Source organism: Nansenia antarctica (genome assembly GCF_963989245.1).
Source record: "Nansenia antarctica genome assembly, chromosome: 20".
NCBI classification, from domain to species: domain Eukaryota; kingdom Metazoa; phylum Chordata; class Actinopteri; order Argentiniformes; family Microstomatidae; genus Nansenia; species Nansenia antarctica.
The window spans coordinates 1631489-1648988 of NC_137693.1; the positions used below are offsets into that span (position 1 = coordinate 1631489).

The 17500-nt window shown below is 48.9% G+C and overlaps 1 protein-coding gene across 1 annotated transcript in view; it reads left to right on the top strand.

Annotated features, from left to right (window-relative positions):
- The window catches only part of gabra6b (gamma-aminobutyric acid type A receptor subunit alpha6b), a gene marked incomplete at both ends in the record, with an annotated part of 35027 nt that overhangs the window by 1126 nt on the left and 16401 nt on the right, over nt 1–17500 (top strand). The window contains 4 exon segments of the mRNA XM_080549960.1: nt 854–1074; nt 1855–1937; nt 2074–2217; nt 4258–4410. Of these exon segments, the coding sequence (XP_080406086.1) occupies nt 854–1074; nt 1855–1937; nt 2074–2217; nt 4258–4410 (601 nt within the window).

A 17500-nucleotide genomic window follows, 5' to 3' on the forward strand; every position in this document is an offset into this window, starting at 1 on the left:
CCGTGAAGGCTTCATTACTGTGGGGATGTGGCGGGCAGGATGTCATTAGTCCAGCTTAGGGATTTTAATCTGGTCGACAATCCCTACTACCAGTGAGGGTCCCGGCCCGGGGCCGGCGTGATGCCTGGCTGACTGCTAGGCTAGGCAGGCCGAGGGCTGGAGGCTGGGCGCCTGATCTTCCCTCTTTCCACAGCAGTACTCTCCTCCAGTAAAGCCAGACCTTAAAGCTGGTGTCATGTGACCAGGGTCTGGGGTTAGCAGGCAGAAGCAGAGAGAACCTACAGAGCAGGGTGAAGGAGTCTCTTCATCCATTTTATATCTAAATGAAATGCTCTCTGGATTGTGTGTGGTGTGTATGCAGTGTAGGACATTTGTGGTTTGTGGTAATGTGGTTTTGTTGTTATTGTTGTTGTTGTTGTTGGTGGTGTTTTAGCATTCCGGTTCATCTGCGGTTGGATACGCGATTGTTGTTGTTGTTGTCAGTGGAGTGGAGTCAAGAGTTGGCTTGTGGAATGACATCACCTCATTTAGTTGAGAGCCTACTACAGTAGACCCGTCACACACACACACACACACACACACACACACACACACACACACGGGAGAAATGTTCATTAGAACACAGACCGGGAGAGTGCATTGATGTTGGCCATTGTTTTAGCTCAAGAACGTTGATCTGATTATGTAGTAGGTGTTATCACCCAGGGGGACGAACCTGATGAGAAGATGTGTGTGTGTGTGTGTGTGTGTGTGTGTGTGTGTGGGTCAGAGCCCAGCAGTGTTTATAAAGCCATTGATTTTCCCATTTTTTTTCCACACACACACACACACACACCAACCATTGTTTTATAAGGAGTACACAATGGACGTGTTTTTCCGTCAAACGTGGATCGATGAGCGGCTGAAATTCGAGGGCCCCATCGAGATCCTGCGGCTCAACAACCTGATGGTCAGCAAGATCTGGACACCGGATACCTTCTTCCGCAATGGCAAGAGGTCCATCTCGCACAACATGACAACGCCCAACAAGCTGTTCCGAATCATGCAGAACGGAACTATCCTCTACACCATGAGGTAACGGAATTTGGAGAGTACTACACACAGAGAGAGAGAGAGAGAGAGAGAGAGAGAGATGGAGATGGAGGGAGAGAGAGAGAGAGAGAGAGAGGGACAGGGAGAGAGAGAGAGAGAGAGAGGGAGAGAGTGAGTGAGAGAGAGAGAGAGAGAGAGAGAGAGAGGGAGAGAGAGAGAGAGTGAGTGAGTGAGAGAGAGGGAGAGAGAGAGAGGGAGAGAGAGAGAGAGAGAGCGTGCATAGAAGTCTGTCCAAATTCGAGAATAGAACCGAGTGTTATTGACTTAGGAAGACACAGAGAACCGAGCGTAGAACTCTGTCCAAGATCCGGAATAGAAGAGCGTGTGTGTGTGTGTGTGTGTGTGTGTGTGTGTGTGTGTGTAGGCTAGCCTTCTGCAGACTGAGGAGGATGGCTGGGGATGACTCACTGTCATCAGAGGCTTTTATACAATACACTTATACCCTGCTCTACTGTATGTTACACCCAGAGCTACCACAGTGTTGCCTTTTCAAAATGGTAGTACTATTTCTCTCTCTCTCTTTACAGTATCTCTCTCTCTCTCTATATATATATATACTGTATATATCGTCAGTTTAAGATGACACGTCCCAAAAAAACTTTCATTTCTTTTCCTTTTTTTTTTTTCCTCTTTCATCTTTCTGACCAGCAACTGAAAGTCGGAGTAGCTGGAGTTGGATGTGCTCATTTTTCTAAAGCTTCTTCATCTAACATCTAACACTCTCCTTCTCACTCTCTCACTCTCACTCCCAACCCCCCGCAGATTAACCATCAACGCTGAGTGTCCCATGCGACTGATGAACTTCCCCATGGACGGCCACGCCTGTCCTCTCAAGTTCGGCAGCTGTAAGTTGACCTTGATAACCCGCCCCCACCACCCCCTCCCCACCAGTCAGACAGATGGTCCTGGGATGTTGATGATTACAGCCCTGACTGACACACTGGCTGGTAGTAGCGTCTCTCGCGTCTCCCCCTCTTCCAGATGCCTACCCCATGAGTGAGATCGTCTACACCTGGAAGAAAGGCCCGCTGTTCTCTGTGGAGGTGCCGGAAGAGTCCTCGAGCCTCCTGCAGTACGACTTGATTGGACAGACGGTGTCCAGCGAGAGGTTAAAGTCCAACACAGGTAAATAATAATTATGTCCAGGTTAAAACATGGATTCAGACTTTCCCTGATCCGATCTATATGTACGTAGTATGGCACAGTGCGGTTCTAATGCTTTGGTCCTCCTATCGGGATCCTATGTAATGTAACGATCGGGACTTTTCTTTCGGAAAAATGTGAATACGTTTTCCGCGTTATTGAAAATGTACGACACGTCGCTTGTCGACTAACACGGCTTGTTTAGTGAGCCTGCTAACTAATAAAGTAAAGTAGTGTTGTAGTTAACTAGGTAGTGTTGTATATTTCTAACCTGTTGGCTACTAAAATGAAGAATAGTTATTGAGCAGGTTAAGACCATTTATTCAAAATACAAAAGTATACAGACATCAAAACTGGACGCTGGTCTAGCAGAAAGAGAGGGAGAGAGCAGAGAGAGGGGGAGGGGGACAGAGAGGAGCTGCTGGGTCAGGCACAGAGAGAGAGAGAGAGAGGGCCTGAGAGGAGCGGCCTGAGAGAGAGAGAGAGAGAGAGAGAGAGAGAGAGAGAGGGGGGGGGGGGGGAAGCTGCTTGGTCAAGAGGTGGGAGAGAAGAGAGAGCGATCTGCCCTTGTGCTGTCCTTTTTATGTCATATGCAAATATCTACCCCAGACCATAGCCTATCACCTTCACTAGAGATGGTCAATGGGTGAAAAGGGGAGAGCCCAATATGATGTCACCTGGCCTTAAGTCAAGGGGCAGGTCACAGACCACAAGAGCCATTCCACAACACTCCCCCACAGACAGGCCCATATCATATACAATCCATGCATGTGTGTGTGTTTAAGTACAAATAAACTACAGTAGCAGTGGGGGGGATTACTCACCGAATCCATTGTGTTGTTGTTGCAGTATTTAGACTCGACTAGCGAGTTTGTGTTGCGATTCTCAACGACGTCGAAACGTAGTTACGTTGTTTCGAAAGAAAAATCCGAACAGTTTGATTGGTTGCCGATTATGCGGAACCAAAAGACTAGAACGTGTCACGTAACATAAGCCTTGACAGGAGGATGCAGGTGGAGGCTGATGGAGGTAGAAATCGGAGGTTGGGGCTCATTGTAAAGCATCGAGGGCTCACTTCGTCACGTTTGATAATCGTTCCTCATTTCTCATCGTTCCATGCGTTCACGATGAACCCGTCCTCCGATCTCTACCTCCACCGGCCTCTTCCCCTTAGACCTAGATGACGCCATACACAACACACACACACACACACACGTAGTCTACGGAATATGACTGAGCGATGTTTCGGGGGCGGCCAGATGAAGCTGAACTGAATGATGTGTGTGTGTTCATGTCAACCAGCGGCGTTGGTGGCGGTGGCGGTTTAGCACGCTACTCAGATCGTGTCATACATGTGTCCCGCGATGCGTGTGTCATGCGTGTACTGTACCTTGCCTCCCCTCCTCCGTGTTCCCCCTGTCTCAGAGCTGTCTGTTCCTGTTCATGTCACCTGTCACATGGGTCTGTATCTCCTCCTGTGAGACTCTGTGAGACACTCTGAGAGACGCTGATGATCCATATTTTAGGGGGGGGGGGGGGGGGGGGAGGCTGTGGCTCAGGAGGTAGAGGAGCCGGCGTCTAACGTCTAACATCTAACGATCGCAAGGTCGGTAGAATAGCGGTTCGAACTCCGACCGGCCACGTGTCGAGGTGTCCTCGGGCAAGACACTGAACCCCCCCAAAATTGCTCCCAATGAGCCGGCCGGCCGGCGCCTTGCATGGTAGCTTGGCCACCGTTTGGTGTGTGGAATGTGTGTGTGAACGGGTGAACGAGAGGCCGTGGTAAAGTGCTTTTCGAGTAAGGCGCTGTACTGTATGTGTTGCTGTACAGCTGTATGCTGTAAAGTGCAGTCCATTTACCATTTATGTACCAACTCTCTCCGTGAGACACTGGTGTACCCACTCTGTGAGACGTATGACATACCCACTGGTCCGTGCGTTGGAGATGAGTGTCGGCTGTCCTCTACAGACCTCCCTGTGTGTTTGTCCCTCCCCCCCCTCCCTCCCCCCCCCCCCTCCCAGGTGAATACGTGATCATGACGGTGCACTTCCACCTCCAGAGGAAGATGGGCTTCTTCCTGATCCAGACGTACATCCCCTGCATCATGACGGTCATCCTCGCTCAAGTGTCCTTCTGGATCAATAAGGAGTCCGTCCCGGCGCGCACCGTGTTCGGTAAGAAGAAGAAGAAGCCCCCTTTATTGATTTTTTTTAACATTCCGTGAGCTTAGAATTCTAAGGTTCTAGAATCTCCGTTTAGGGTAGTTCAGAGATATTGAGCGTCAAAGTTCTTACATTCCATTATGTTTTGTGAGATGGAACCTTTGTGTTTTATTAATTACTAACTAAAAAAATTCACAACATTTTAAAAATAACACCACACAGGCATTAATAAACACCTAATGGATCAGATTATGTAAAAAACTAAATTTTGGAACCTTATAATTCTAACGTCACAATTTTGTTAAGTTATTTTTAATTAAAAAAAAATATATATAGCGGCAGTCCCACTCATATTTCTCTTTATTTTTTTTATTGGAAGGGAGAGAGAGAGGGCATGGGCCGGATTCAAACCCATGCCGACACGGGCATAATGTATTGCACTGTATTGATTGGTTGAGTTTATTCATGGATCGAGTGAAAAAACAGTAATCCAAGGGATGACACAAGTGAAAGTGTGAACACTTACAGTATTACAGTCACTTACAGTCCTTAACCATGTAGACCGCGGTGTGCTCTCTAGACCACCGGACCACCCCAGGCCAGCCCCTTATTGATTTCTATACAGTATCTCTGCGGTCCTTCTGTGGCTCGGTTGGTAGAGCGTGGCGTCAACAGAGCTTAGTTCTGGTGGTTTCAATTCCCGCTGAAACCCTGTATACAGTTCCAGTCAAAGGTTTGGACACACCTTCTCATTCAATGGATTTTCTTTATTTATATATTATTTTCTTCAGTGTAGATTAATACCGAAGACACTGAAAACTATGAAAGAACACATATGGAGTTATGTAGTCAACAAAAATGTGTTAAATAAACCAGAATATGTTTTAGATTTTTTTTTAGAAGTAGACACTTTTTGCTTTTTTAGTGGATTTCTCCCTCGTATTCTAGAGAAGAGAATGCATGCAGGGCGGTGTTCACAGTTTCCTTTTCCACTGACACACACACACACGCACACACACACACACACACACACACACACACACACACACCAAGCTGACTGAGAGAATGCCAAGAGTGTGCAAAGCTGTCATCAAAGCTAAAGGTGGCTATATTTAAAAAAATCTAAAATCTAAAACATATGCTGGTTTGTTTAACACTTTTCTGTTTACTACACAATTCCAATACGTGTTCTTTCATAGTTTTGATGTCTTCAGTATTAATCTACAATGTAGAAAATAATTTAAAAATTAAGAAAACCATTGAATGAGAAGGTGTGTCTAAACTTTTGACTGGTACTGTATACTGAAAAATGTATGCACTCACTGCAATATAAGTCGCTTTAAAAGCATCAGCTAAATGGAATATATATACTGTATATATCTCCCTGTCGTTGATCCATTTTCACCGCCATTTCGCCATCATATCCTCCGCACTCTCTGTACATCTTGCCGCCTTTGGTGTGTGAATGTGTGTGTGAATGGGTGAATGAGAGGCCGTTGTAAAGCGCTTTGGAGCAGCAAAAAAGGCGCTATATAAGTGCAGTCCATTTACCATCTACATGGGTTAGCCCTGAACGACAACACGCTAAGTTTGTTTGTTTTGCTTGCTTTGACGTGACCCAAAGCTGGATTAACCAACACTATTCATGTCATATAATATGATAATCCATTATTGTGTCTTTTTTATGTAGATTATGCATGGACATTATGCTCCATTATTGGAGTGTATTTTATATGGCTGGTGTTGGTCGTGGTGGTGTGCATTAGAGGGGGTAGTGGTTGCCTAGTGGATAATGAGTTGGACTGGTGATCAGAAGGTTAAAATCTCCCACCCGGGAACACCACCACTAGTGTATGCTTGAGAAAGACCTGGGAACACCACCACTAGTGTGTGCTTGAGTAAGACCTGGGAACACCACCACTAGTGTGTGCTTGAGTAAGACCTGGGAACACCACCACTAGTGTGTCCTTGAGTAAGACCTGGGAACACCACCACTAGTGTGTGCTTGAGTAAGACCTGGGAACACCACCACTAGTGTGTGCTTGAGTAAGACCTGGGAACACCACCACTAGTGTGTCCTTGAGTAAGACCTGGGAACACCACCACTAGTGTGTCCTTGAGTAAGACCTGGGAACACCACCACTAGTGTGTCCTTGAGTAAGACCTGGGAACACCACCACTAGTGTGTCCTTGAGTAAGACCTGGGAACACCACCACTAGTGTGTCCTTGAGTAAGACCTGGGAACACCACCACTAGTGTGTGCTTGAGTAAGACCTGGGAACACCACCACTAGTGTGTCCTTGAGTAAGACCTGGGAACACCACCACTAGTGTGTCCTTGAGTAAGACCTGGGAACACCACCACTACTGTGTCCTTGAGTAAGGCATTAAACCCTAAATTGCTCCAGGGAGACTGTCCTTGTAATCTCAAAATTCTAAATTGCATTGGATTAAATGGTTAAAGCGTAACGGTTAAAATAAAAATGAATGCTTCAAAGACCCCTGTCGTTACAAAGCCTCTTACCCAGTAAACAAAGAGTCCTCAGGGAAACCGGAATGTTGGTTCAGATGACGTCTTTCTAGGACGTCTTATGGACTAGTACAGAAGATGATTCTGTAGTCCATTTAAAACGTCCTAAAGACGTCATCTGGACGTCCTAGAAAGACGTCATCTGAACCCACATTCCGGCTTCCCTGAAGACGTCTTTTGGACTCTTTGTTTACTGGGTACCTTCCTCATTATCCCCTCACTGTCCTCCCCAGTACCGGAGAAGACCCTACTCTAAATAAAATACATGTATAAAATATTGAAAGAAAAGAAAAAAAAATAGATATGATATTTTCAAATGGGTCGTAACGCACTGTAACCATGGGAGGTAAGAGGAAGGGGAGAGTCGGTTGTTTATTTGTTGTTTCTGGGTGTTTTTCCGAGCTCTCTCTCTCAGGTTTCCTACTTGTTTCCCCACCCTGTTACCTCACGCTACGACGGGCGCCACTCCGCCTAGCCTCGGGGAGAACGAACGCTCTCCAGTTTCATCTGCTCGTCCTTTTGATTTTTTAAAATTCAATTTCAATTTCTTTCCTCCTCAGTCATAATATTTCCGACGTGAGCAGAGGAGTTTACTGCCCGCCTTGCCTATACCGGCCTTTGTAGATAGTGCCTCTCGCTCGTCAGTACACCTGTCAGCGTTTTGACAGGGCCGTGGCACACGCAGGAGGAAAGATACCAATCATTAGCCAGACGACGTGAAACCTCATCTGGAGAAACTCATTAACCTCCAACTTCCCGCTGCTCGCCGCGGAAGGAACCGCTGCGGAGTCTAGACTGAGCTAGGTGTGTGTGTGTGTGTGCGTGTGTGTGTGTGTGTGTGTGTGTGTGTGTGTGATGTGTGCGTGCGTGCGTGCGTGTGTGCATGTGTGTGTGTATGTGTGTGTGATGTGTGTGATGTGTGTGTGTGTGTGTGTGTGTGATGTGTGTGATGTGTGTGTGTGTGTGTGTGTGTGTGTGTGTGTGTGTGTGCGTGCGTGCGTGCGTGTGTGTGTGTGTGTGTGTGTGATGTGTGTGATGTGTGTGTGTGTGTGTGTGTGTGTGTGTGTGTGCGTGCGTGCGTGCGTGCGTGATGTGTGCGTGCGTGCGTGTGATGTGTGTGTGTGTGTGTGTGTGTGTGTGTGTGTGCGTGTGTGTGCGCGCTACGTTACAATGCTGGGATATCAGAGTCTGTCACAGTGTGACCTGCTTTTGTCGTCTGTGTTTTTGTTTTCTGTTTGTCCTGAAATGCTCTGCTATAGACTGTACATGGCTTCTGTCTGCCTAAAGTGTTTAGAGAGAGAGAGAGAGAGAGAGAGAGAGAGAGAGAGAGAGAATAGAGTAGTGTAGAAGCAGTCCATCAGAGTAATACATTATCCATTGTTGTGGTGCGTTCGTTGCGTCACAGCGTGGCCTCCCAGAGAGCTGAGTGTCCCCTAAGCTCCGGTCCTACAGACCTAATTGAGTGCCTCTAATTCGTACCTCGCCTTTTGCCATTAAAAGCACACGGACGCCTCGAGCTGTTCATGTCTTACTCCCTGTCTTTATCCATCATTTTCTTTGCCCACTCCCTCCTCCTCTCTCTCTCTCTCTCTCTCTCTCTCTCTCTCTCTCTCTCTCTCTCTCTTCATCTCTCTTTCTCTTTCTCTCTCTCTCTTTCTCTCTCTCTCTCTCTCTCTCTCTCTCGCTGTCTCTCTTTCTTTCTCTTACCTCCTCTCTATTTCTCTCTCTCTCTCTTTCTTTCTCTTACCTCCTCTCTCTCTCTCTCTCTCTTTCTTTATCTCTCTTTCTCTTTCCTCCTCTCTCTTTCTCTCTCTCTCTCTCTCTCTCTCTCTCTCTCTCTGTCTCTCTTTCTTCCTCTTACCTCCTCTCTCTTTCTCTCCCTGACACATTTCTTCCACATCCCTCCTTTCCTGGGCGTCGCCGTCGTTTAACAACTGCTTAAGAGTCGACAGGGAGAGCAGAGTCGACCATCGGTTTGATGGTTTTTCATCCAGAGAGTTGGTGGTGTGCTGAAACATCATTACAGCCACTTAGTGCATGCTCTACAAGTGCTCCCCCCCCCCCCGTGTAAATGAACTGTGGGGATATCTAAGTGATAATAGAGCAGTGGACCAATGTACTTATTTTTTCTCTTCCTCCGTGACAGATTTAGCCTCGATGAAAGCGAGTTCCGTGTGAATCCCATCTCTCTTATGAAACACTGTTAACTGTTAACTATAGAGGGTTGTTTCATTGTGTGGGTTTTGCTGTACATTACTGATGCCGCCGGTAGCTTCGCTCAGATCTATAATAAACTCCTGATAACAGAAAAATAATGAAAAACAATTAAAAACAATAAACGCCGTCACCAGGCTGCTGCTGTTGTCATGGATTCGATACTGTAAAGACGCAATTAGTTGACATTGTGTGCATCTCCCTGGGGATTATTTCGGCAGCGTTTTGTTGTCTCTAGAGGTTTCTAACTGAGCTATATATTGCGTTGACGATACCGACAGCAGCTTAACACAAAGACCCTAATAGCAAGGAATCTCATCCGGCTAACAACAGAACTGTATACAGTATCTATACGAACACCAGGGGAGGCTGGGGGAGGTAGAACACCAGGGGAGGCTGGGGGAGGTAGAACACCAGGGGAGGCTGGGGGAGGTAGAACACCAGGGGAGGCTGGGGGAGGTAGAACACCAGGGGAGGCTGGGGGAGGTAGAACACCAGGGGAGGCTGGGGGAGGTAGAACACCAGGGGAGGCTGGGGGAGGTAGAACACCAGGGGAGGCTGGGGGAGGTAGAACACCAGGGGAGGCTGGTGGAGATGGAGGTAGAACACCAGGGGAGGCTGGGGGAGGTAGAACACCAGGGGAGGCTGGGGGAGGTAGAACACCAGGGGAGGCTGGGGGAGATGGAGGTAGAACACCAGGTGGAGGCTGGTGGAGATGGAGGTAGAACACCAGGGGAGGCTGGGGGAGATGGAGGTAGAACACCAGGGGAGGCTGGGGGAGGTAGAACACCAGGGGAGGCTGGGGGAGGTAGAACACCAGGGGAGGCTGGGGGAGATGGAGGTAGAACACCAGGTGGAGGCTGGTGGAGATGGAGGTAGAACACCAGGGGAGGCTGGTGGAGATGGAGGTAGAACACCTGGTGGAGATGGAGGTAGAACACCAGGGGAGGCTGGTGGAGGTAGAACACCAGGGGAGGCTGGGGGAGGTAGAACACCAGGGGAGGCTGGGGGAGGTAGAACACCAGGGGGAGGCTGGGGGAGGTAGAACACCAGGGGAGGCTGGTGGAGGTAGAACACCAGGGGGAGGCTGGTGGAGGTAGAACACCAGGGGAGGCTGGGGGAACACCAGGGGAGGCTGGGGGAGGTAGAACACCAGGGGAGGCTGGGGGAGGTAGAACACCAGGGGGAGGCTGGGGGAGGTAGAACACCAGGGGAGGCTGGTGGAGGTAGAACACCAGGGGGAGGCTGGGGGAGGTAGAACACCAGGGGAGGCTGGTGGAGGTAGAACACCAGGGGAGGCTGGGGGAGATGGAGGTAGAACACCAGGGGAGGCTGGGGGAGGTAGAACACCAGGGGAGGCTGGGGGAGATGGAGGTAGAACACCAGGGGGAGGCTGGGGGAGGTAGAACACCAGGGGGAGGCTGGGGGAGGTAGAACACCAGGGGAGGCTGGGGGAGGTAGAACACCAGGGGGAGGCTGGGGGAGGTAGAACACCAGGGGAGGCTGGGGGAGGTAGAACACCAGGGGGAGGCTGGGGGAGGTAGAACACCAGGGGAGGCTGGGGGAGGTAGAACACCAGGGGGAGGCTGGGGGAGGTAGAACACCAGGGGAGGCTGGTGGAGGTAGAACACCAGGGGAGGCTGGGGGAGATGGAGGTAGAACACCAGGGGAGGCTGGGGGAGGTAGAACACCAGGGGAGGCTGGGGGAGATGGAGGTAGAACACCAGGGGGAGGCTGGGGGAGGTAGAACACCAGGGGAGGCTGGGGGAGATGGAGGTAGAACACCAGGTGGAGGCTGGGGGAGATGGAGGTAGAACACCAGGGGGAGGCTGGTGGAGGTAGAACACCAGGGGAGGCTGGGGGAGGTAGAACTCCAGGGGAGGCTGGGGGAGGTAGAACACCAGTGGAGGCTGGGGGAGATGGAGGTAGAACACCAGGTGGAGGCTGGGGGAGATGGAGGTAGAACACCAGGGGAGGCTGGTGGAGGTAGAACACCAGGGGAGGCTGGGGGAGGTAGAACACCAGGGGAGGCTGGGGGAGGTAGAACACCAGGGGAGGCTGGGGGAGGTAGAACACCAGGGGAGGCTGCGGGAGGTAGAACACCAGGGGAGGCTGGGGGAGGTAGAACACCAGGGGAGGCTGCGGGAGGTAGAACACCAGGGGAGGCTGGGGGAGGTAGAACACCAGGGGAGGCTGGGGGAGGTAGAACACCAGGGGAGGCTGGGGGAGGTAGAACACCAGGGGAGGCTGGGGGAGATGGAGGTAGAACACCAGGTGGAGGCTGGGGGAGGTAGAACACCAGGGGAGGCTGGGGGAGGTAGAACACCAGGGGAGGCTGGGGGAGGTAGAACACCAAGGGAGGCTGGGGGAGATGGAGGTAGAACACCAGGTGGAGGCTGGTGGAGATGGAGGTAGAACACCAGGGGAGGCTGGGGGAGGTAGAACACCAGGGGAGGCTGGGGGAGGTAGAACACCAGGGGAGGCTGGGGGAGATGGAGGTAGAACACCAGGTGGAGGCTGGTGGAGATGGAGGTAGAACACCAGGGGAGGCTGGTGGAGGTAGAACACCAGGGGAGGCTGGTGGAGGTAGAACACCAGGTGGAGGCTGGTGGAGATGGAGGTAGAACACCAGGGGAGGCTCGTGGAGGTAGAAAATCGGAGGACGGGGCCCATTGTAATGCACAGGAGAACGGGATAGGGAACACTATCAAAAAAGTTGAGTTAACCATTCGTTATCGATCACAACTCCTCCTCATCCCATTCTCTGCCCATTACAATGAGCCCTGGTCTTCCGATTTCTACCACCCACCAGCCTCTACGAAGCCTAGCACTGTACACTATGCAAATGCTGACATTCAATTTCCATCCTTTTGCCTCTGCCTCTGGGAACATACCTCACAAATGCAGTCAGTCGCTAACATCCACAGAAAGATTATACACATACAAATTGGCTGTTCATTTTTTATTTATTTTTTTATCCTAAACTCGAGTTCCTCAAAAAAAAAAAATTGTTAGTCATCAAATGGTTGTTGGTAATCCAGGGCATAAAGTGTTCTCAATAGCAGTGGCATTTTGGACTACAGTTAATCCCCCCCCCCCCCCCCCCACCACTTAATCTGCAGGTTAATCTGCAGGAGGACACAGCCGACTCTAGCCTCTCAGGTTGACTTTCTGTTGGGGAATTTGGTTAGATTCGGTTTATTTTCAGCTCCCGAACTCCCAAACTTGTTCCATGTCAAGCTGTTTACAGATACTACTACTACTACTACTACTACTACTACTACTACTACTACTACTACTACTACTACTACTACTACTACTACTACTACTACTACTACTACTACTACTACTACTACTACTACTACTACTACTACTACTACTACTACTACTACTACTACTACTACTACTACTACTACTACTACTACTACTACTACTACTACTACTACTACTACTACTACTACTACTACTACTACTACTACTACTACTACTACTACTACTACTACTACTACTACTACTACTACTACTACTACTACTACTACTACTACTACTACTACTACTACTACTACTACTACTACTACTACTACTACTACTACTACTACTACTACTACTACTACTACTACTACTACTACTACTACTACTACTACTACTACTACTACTACTACTACTACTACTACTACTACTACTACTACTACTACTACTACTACTACTACTACTACTACTACTACTACTACTACTACTACTACTACTACTACTACTACTACTACTACTACTACTACTACTACTACCACTACTACCACTACTACCACTACTACCACTACTACCACTACTACCACTACTACCACTACTACCACTACTACCACTACTACTACTACTACTACTACTACTACTACTACTACTACTACTACTACTACTACTACTACTAATAATAATAATAATACATTAGACTTATATAGCCCTTTTCTAGACACTCAAAGATGCTTTACAAACTGAAAAGATTGAGTAGTAAAATAAAACGAAACCAATAAATAAATAAAATTAAGTATAGGGGCCTAATTAATTTTTAGAATACAACATCTAAATCTAAGTGTCTTTGTAGGACAATCTACTCTGTATAATGCAAGTATATCTAGATTTCGGGCGGAGAAGCGACGAACAAGCAACGCCAGCGTCCTCTCTCGACCCGCATTTAAAACCTGTATGATGCGACGTTAACACTAGGACAGCCGTGTCTATTTCATATACTATAAGCGTATACGTCTTTAGAATAGGAAGCTGGGAAAGATCACTAGATAGGCGCTTCTTGTAAATTAGCCTGCCTCCTACACAGAAACAATGCAGAATAGCTTTATACTAGCTTATCCTGAGGTGATTTTGAACATGTAAGGATACTGGGTGGTAGAACGCACATATCTAGGAAAGGTCATGAAAGGAGGGTCCTGAAATTTGATCGAGTGCAAAGGTATACAAATGTTTTTAATCACAGGGTGACCGTTTGAGTGGGTTCTTGGGTGGGTTTTTGCGATGTGCAACTAGAGACCAATATAATAGGCTAAGGTATGTGGAAAACAGCAGTATTGATTGTATATATATCATTTTAGAGTGTTTCCTGACAGTGGTTAACATCTCAAAGAGTCAAAATGTCTGAAGTCTGAAGCTGTCTCTAGCAGGACTGAGCTGTCACAGCAGTTAGTTTGTCAGAGCTAGCGTTCTCGCTAATAGGACCACTTACTGTAATGCTAATATTGCTAACTGCAATGGGGCGTACACAAACAACAACAGAGACATACGTATGCAAACATTTACACACATATGCACACTCATTACGGCAGAAGACACACAGACACGCACACACAGGCACACAGCGCCTTGCATAGCAGCTTGCCGCCATTGGTGTGTGAATTGGTGTGTGAATGGGTGAATGAGAGGCCGTTGTAAAGCGCTTTGGAGCAGCTTTGGAGCAGCAAAAAAGCCGCTATATAAGTGGAGTCCATTTACCATCACCATTACCATTTACACACACACACACACACACACACACACACACACACACACACACACGCACACACGCACCACTCACTATCTACATATATCATTAAACACATCCCACACACATTCCTACGCACCTTCTACTGCAACCTTCTGTCACTAGTTCTATTATTACATTCTCTGTCTTATTGTTTTTATAACTATTTGTGACGTTAGAATTATAAGGTTCTATCTCCATTTTTGTCAAAATTGAGTTTTTTACATAATCTGATCCATTAGGTGTTTATTAATGCCTGTGTGGTGTTATTTTTTTTAACTTTTGACATTTTTGAGTTAGTAATTCATAAAATACAAAGGTTCCATCTCACAAAACATAATGGAATGTAAAAACGTTGACGCTCAATATCTCTGAACTACCCTAAACGGAGATAGAACCTTATAATTCTAAGCTCACGTATTGGCATTTTTCTCTCGTTGCTGCAATGTCGAGAAACCGAAGCCAAAAAGAATGTTACTCTCTTATACTTAAAATAAAACGGGATGGAACAATAAACTGTCACATTCTGATTCTGATTCTGGTTCTTTAGAGCAGTTAGCTAACGAGGCAGCACTCAAGTTGAGGGGGGATGAGGGGGGATGGCGGTCAAAATCATCCCCCTTCTAAAACTGCCATCCCCCCTTTCCCATCCCTTACGTCATTTTATCAATGAACGGTGGTATTAAAAAACATATTTTGCACTAATTGTCCTCTGCATTTTACCCTAACTATGTAAGAGCAGTGGTGCCATGGTAGCCTGGGGACCGACTCCAATTCTGAGATGCCTTGGTCAAGAGCAAAGACAGGAGTGTCTGACACCGAACATCCATAACATGCCTGTTGTTTTAGGAGTATAATAATCATCTTTATGCTTTAATAATAATCAAAAGGGTACACAGTTTGTCTCCCACTCTCTGCGCTGTCATCAGCACATATTGTCCCCATATGATCAAATCCACCATCCCCCCTGATTTTTTTTTTTACAACTTGAGTACTGCTAGCGGGAGAGAGCTAACGCTATCACGCTACCACACGTCTGTTGTTGTTGTTGTTGTTTCTCTGAGGTAAATCTGCTGACCTAGCAGAGAAGCTAACTTCTCCACAGCAGCTGTGTCTCATCACAGCGTTGCTCTCCTCTCCTCTCTCCTCGGCTGTCGTATCTGCGCCCAGTGTAAACCGCCTTCGTCAATTAATCTGTGTCCCTCTTCATCTTCATCATCATCACTCTCTTTTTCCTCCCGCTCCTTCCAGGTGTGCTCCCAGTGTCTCTCCCCCCATCATCCATCCCTCCTCCTCCTCCTCCTCCCCCCATCATCCATCCTCCTCCTCCCCCCATCATCCATCCTCCTCATCCTCCCATCATCCATCCCTCCTCCTCCTCCTCCTCCCATCATCCCTCCTCCTCCTCCCCCCATCATCCATCCTCCTCCTCCTCATCCTCCCATCATCCATCCCCCCTCCTCCTCCTCCTCCCATCATCCATCCCTCCTCCTCCTCCCCCCATCATCCCTCCTCCTCCTCATCATCATCATCCTCCCCTCCATCATCCATCCTCCTCATCCTCATCTCATCCTCATCCATCCCTCCTCCTCCATCTTCCATCCCTCCTCTCCTCCCCCCATCACCTCCTCCTCCTCCTCCCATCATCCATCCTCCTCCTCCTCCTCCTCCCATCATCCATCCCTCCTCCTCCCCCCATCATCCCTCCTCCTCCTCCCCCCATCATCCATCCTCCTCCTCCTCATCCTCCCATCATCCATCCCTCCTCCTCCTCCTCCTCCCATCATCCATCCCTCCTCCTCCTCCCCCATCATCCCTCCTCCTCCTCCTCCCATCATCCATCCCTCCTCCTCCTCCTCCTCCTCCTCCTCCCCCCATCATCCTCCTCCTCCTCCTCCTCATCCTCCCATCCTCCCTCCTCCTCCTCCCCCTCCTCCTCCTCCTCCCCCTCCTCCTCCTCCTCCTCCTCCCCCCATCATCCTCCTCCTCCCATCATCCATCCCTCCTCCTCCTCCTCCTCCCCCATCATCCATCCCTCCTCCTCCTCCTCCTCCTCCCCCCATCATCCATCCCTCCTCCTCCTCCTCCTCCTCCTCCCCCCATCATCCCTCCTCCTCCTCCCCCCATCATCCATCCCTCCTCCTCCTCCTCCTCCTCCTCCTCCCCCCCATCATCCCTCCTCCTCCTCCCCCATCATCTCCCCCCATCATCCACCCTCCTCTCTCCTCCTCCTCCCATCATCCATCCCTCCTCCTCCTCCTCCTCCCATCATCCATCCCTCCTCCTCCTCCTCCTCCTCCTCCCCCCATCATCCATCCTCCTCCTCCTCCTCCTCCCATCATCCATCCCTCCTCCTCCCCCTCCTCCTCCTCCCCCCATCATCCTCCTCCTCCTCCCATCATCCCTCCTCCTCCTCCTCCTCCTCCCCCCATCATCCCTCCTCCTCCCCCTCCTCCCCATCATCCCTCCTCCTCCTCCTCCTCCTCCTCCCCCCATTATCCATCCCTCCTCCTCCTCCTCCCCCATCATCCACCCCTCCTCCTCCTCCTCCCCCCCATCATCCCTCCTCCTGCCCCATCATCCACCCCTCCTCCTCCTCCTCCCCCCATCCATCCCTCCTCCTCCTCCTCCTCCTCCTCCTCCTCCTCCCCCATCATCCACCCCTCCTCCTCCTCCCCCATCATCCATCCCTCCTCCTCCTCCTCCTCTTTCTTCTTCCTCCTCCCTCCTCCTCCTCCTCTCTCCTCCTCCCCTTCCTCCTCCCCCTCCTCCTCCTCCTGCACTTTGAGTTGCATTTCAGGTACGAAAGGCGCTATATAAATAAAGCTTTACTTACTTACTTACTTACTATCATCCATCCCTCCCAGTGGGAGAAACTAGGCTCGCACCTCTCCCCCCTACCCCCTCCCTCCCCTGTGTACCACTGATACTTTTTTCATTCATTCAAACCTTTATTTAAACTCATAAGTTACTGAGGTTGCCCTCATTTACAGTAGCAACGAGTGAATAAAAGAGAACCAACAATACAAGTCATAAACAGAATAGAAATTAAACCAAAATATAAAACAAACAAAAAACATTACTAAGAAATGTACAACTTAATTTAAAAACAGTTACAAGAAGTGACACAGAGGGAAAAAACCAAGTTCTTAAAATCATTGAGTGATGGGAGAGTGACCAGTTTCAGAGAATTCTGAATAGAGTTCCAAGTATTAGCAGCATCATAAGAGTAGGCTGTCCTACCCAGCTTAGTAGACATTTGAGGGACCGTACAAACCCAACCACTCGCTGGAGCGTGTTTGATAGAAGAAACATTCAGTCCAACAGGGAAGTGA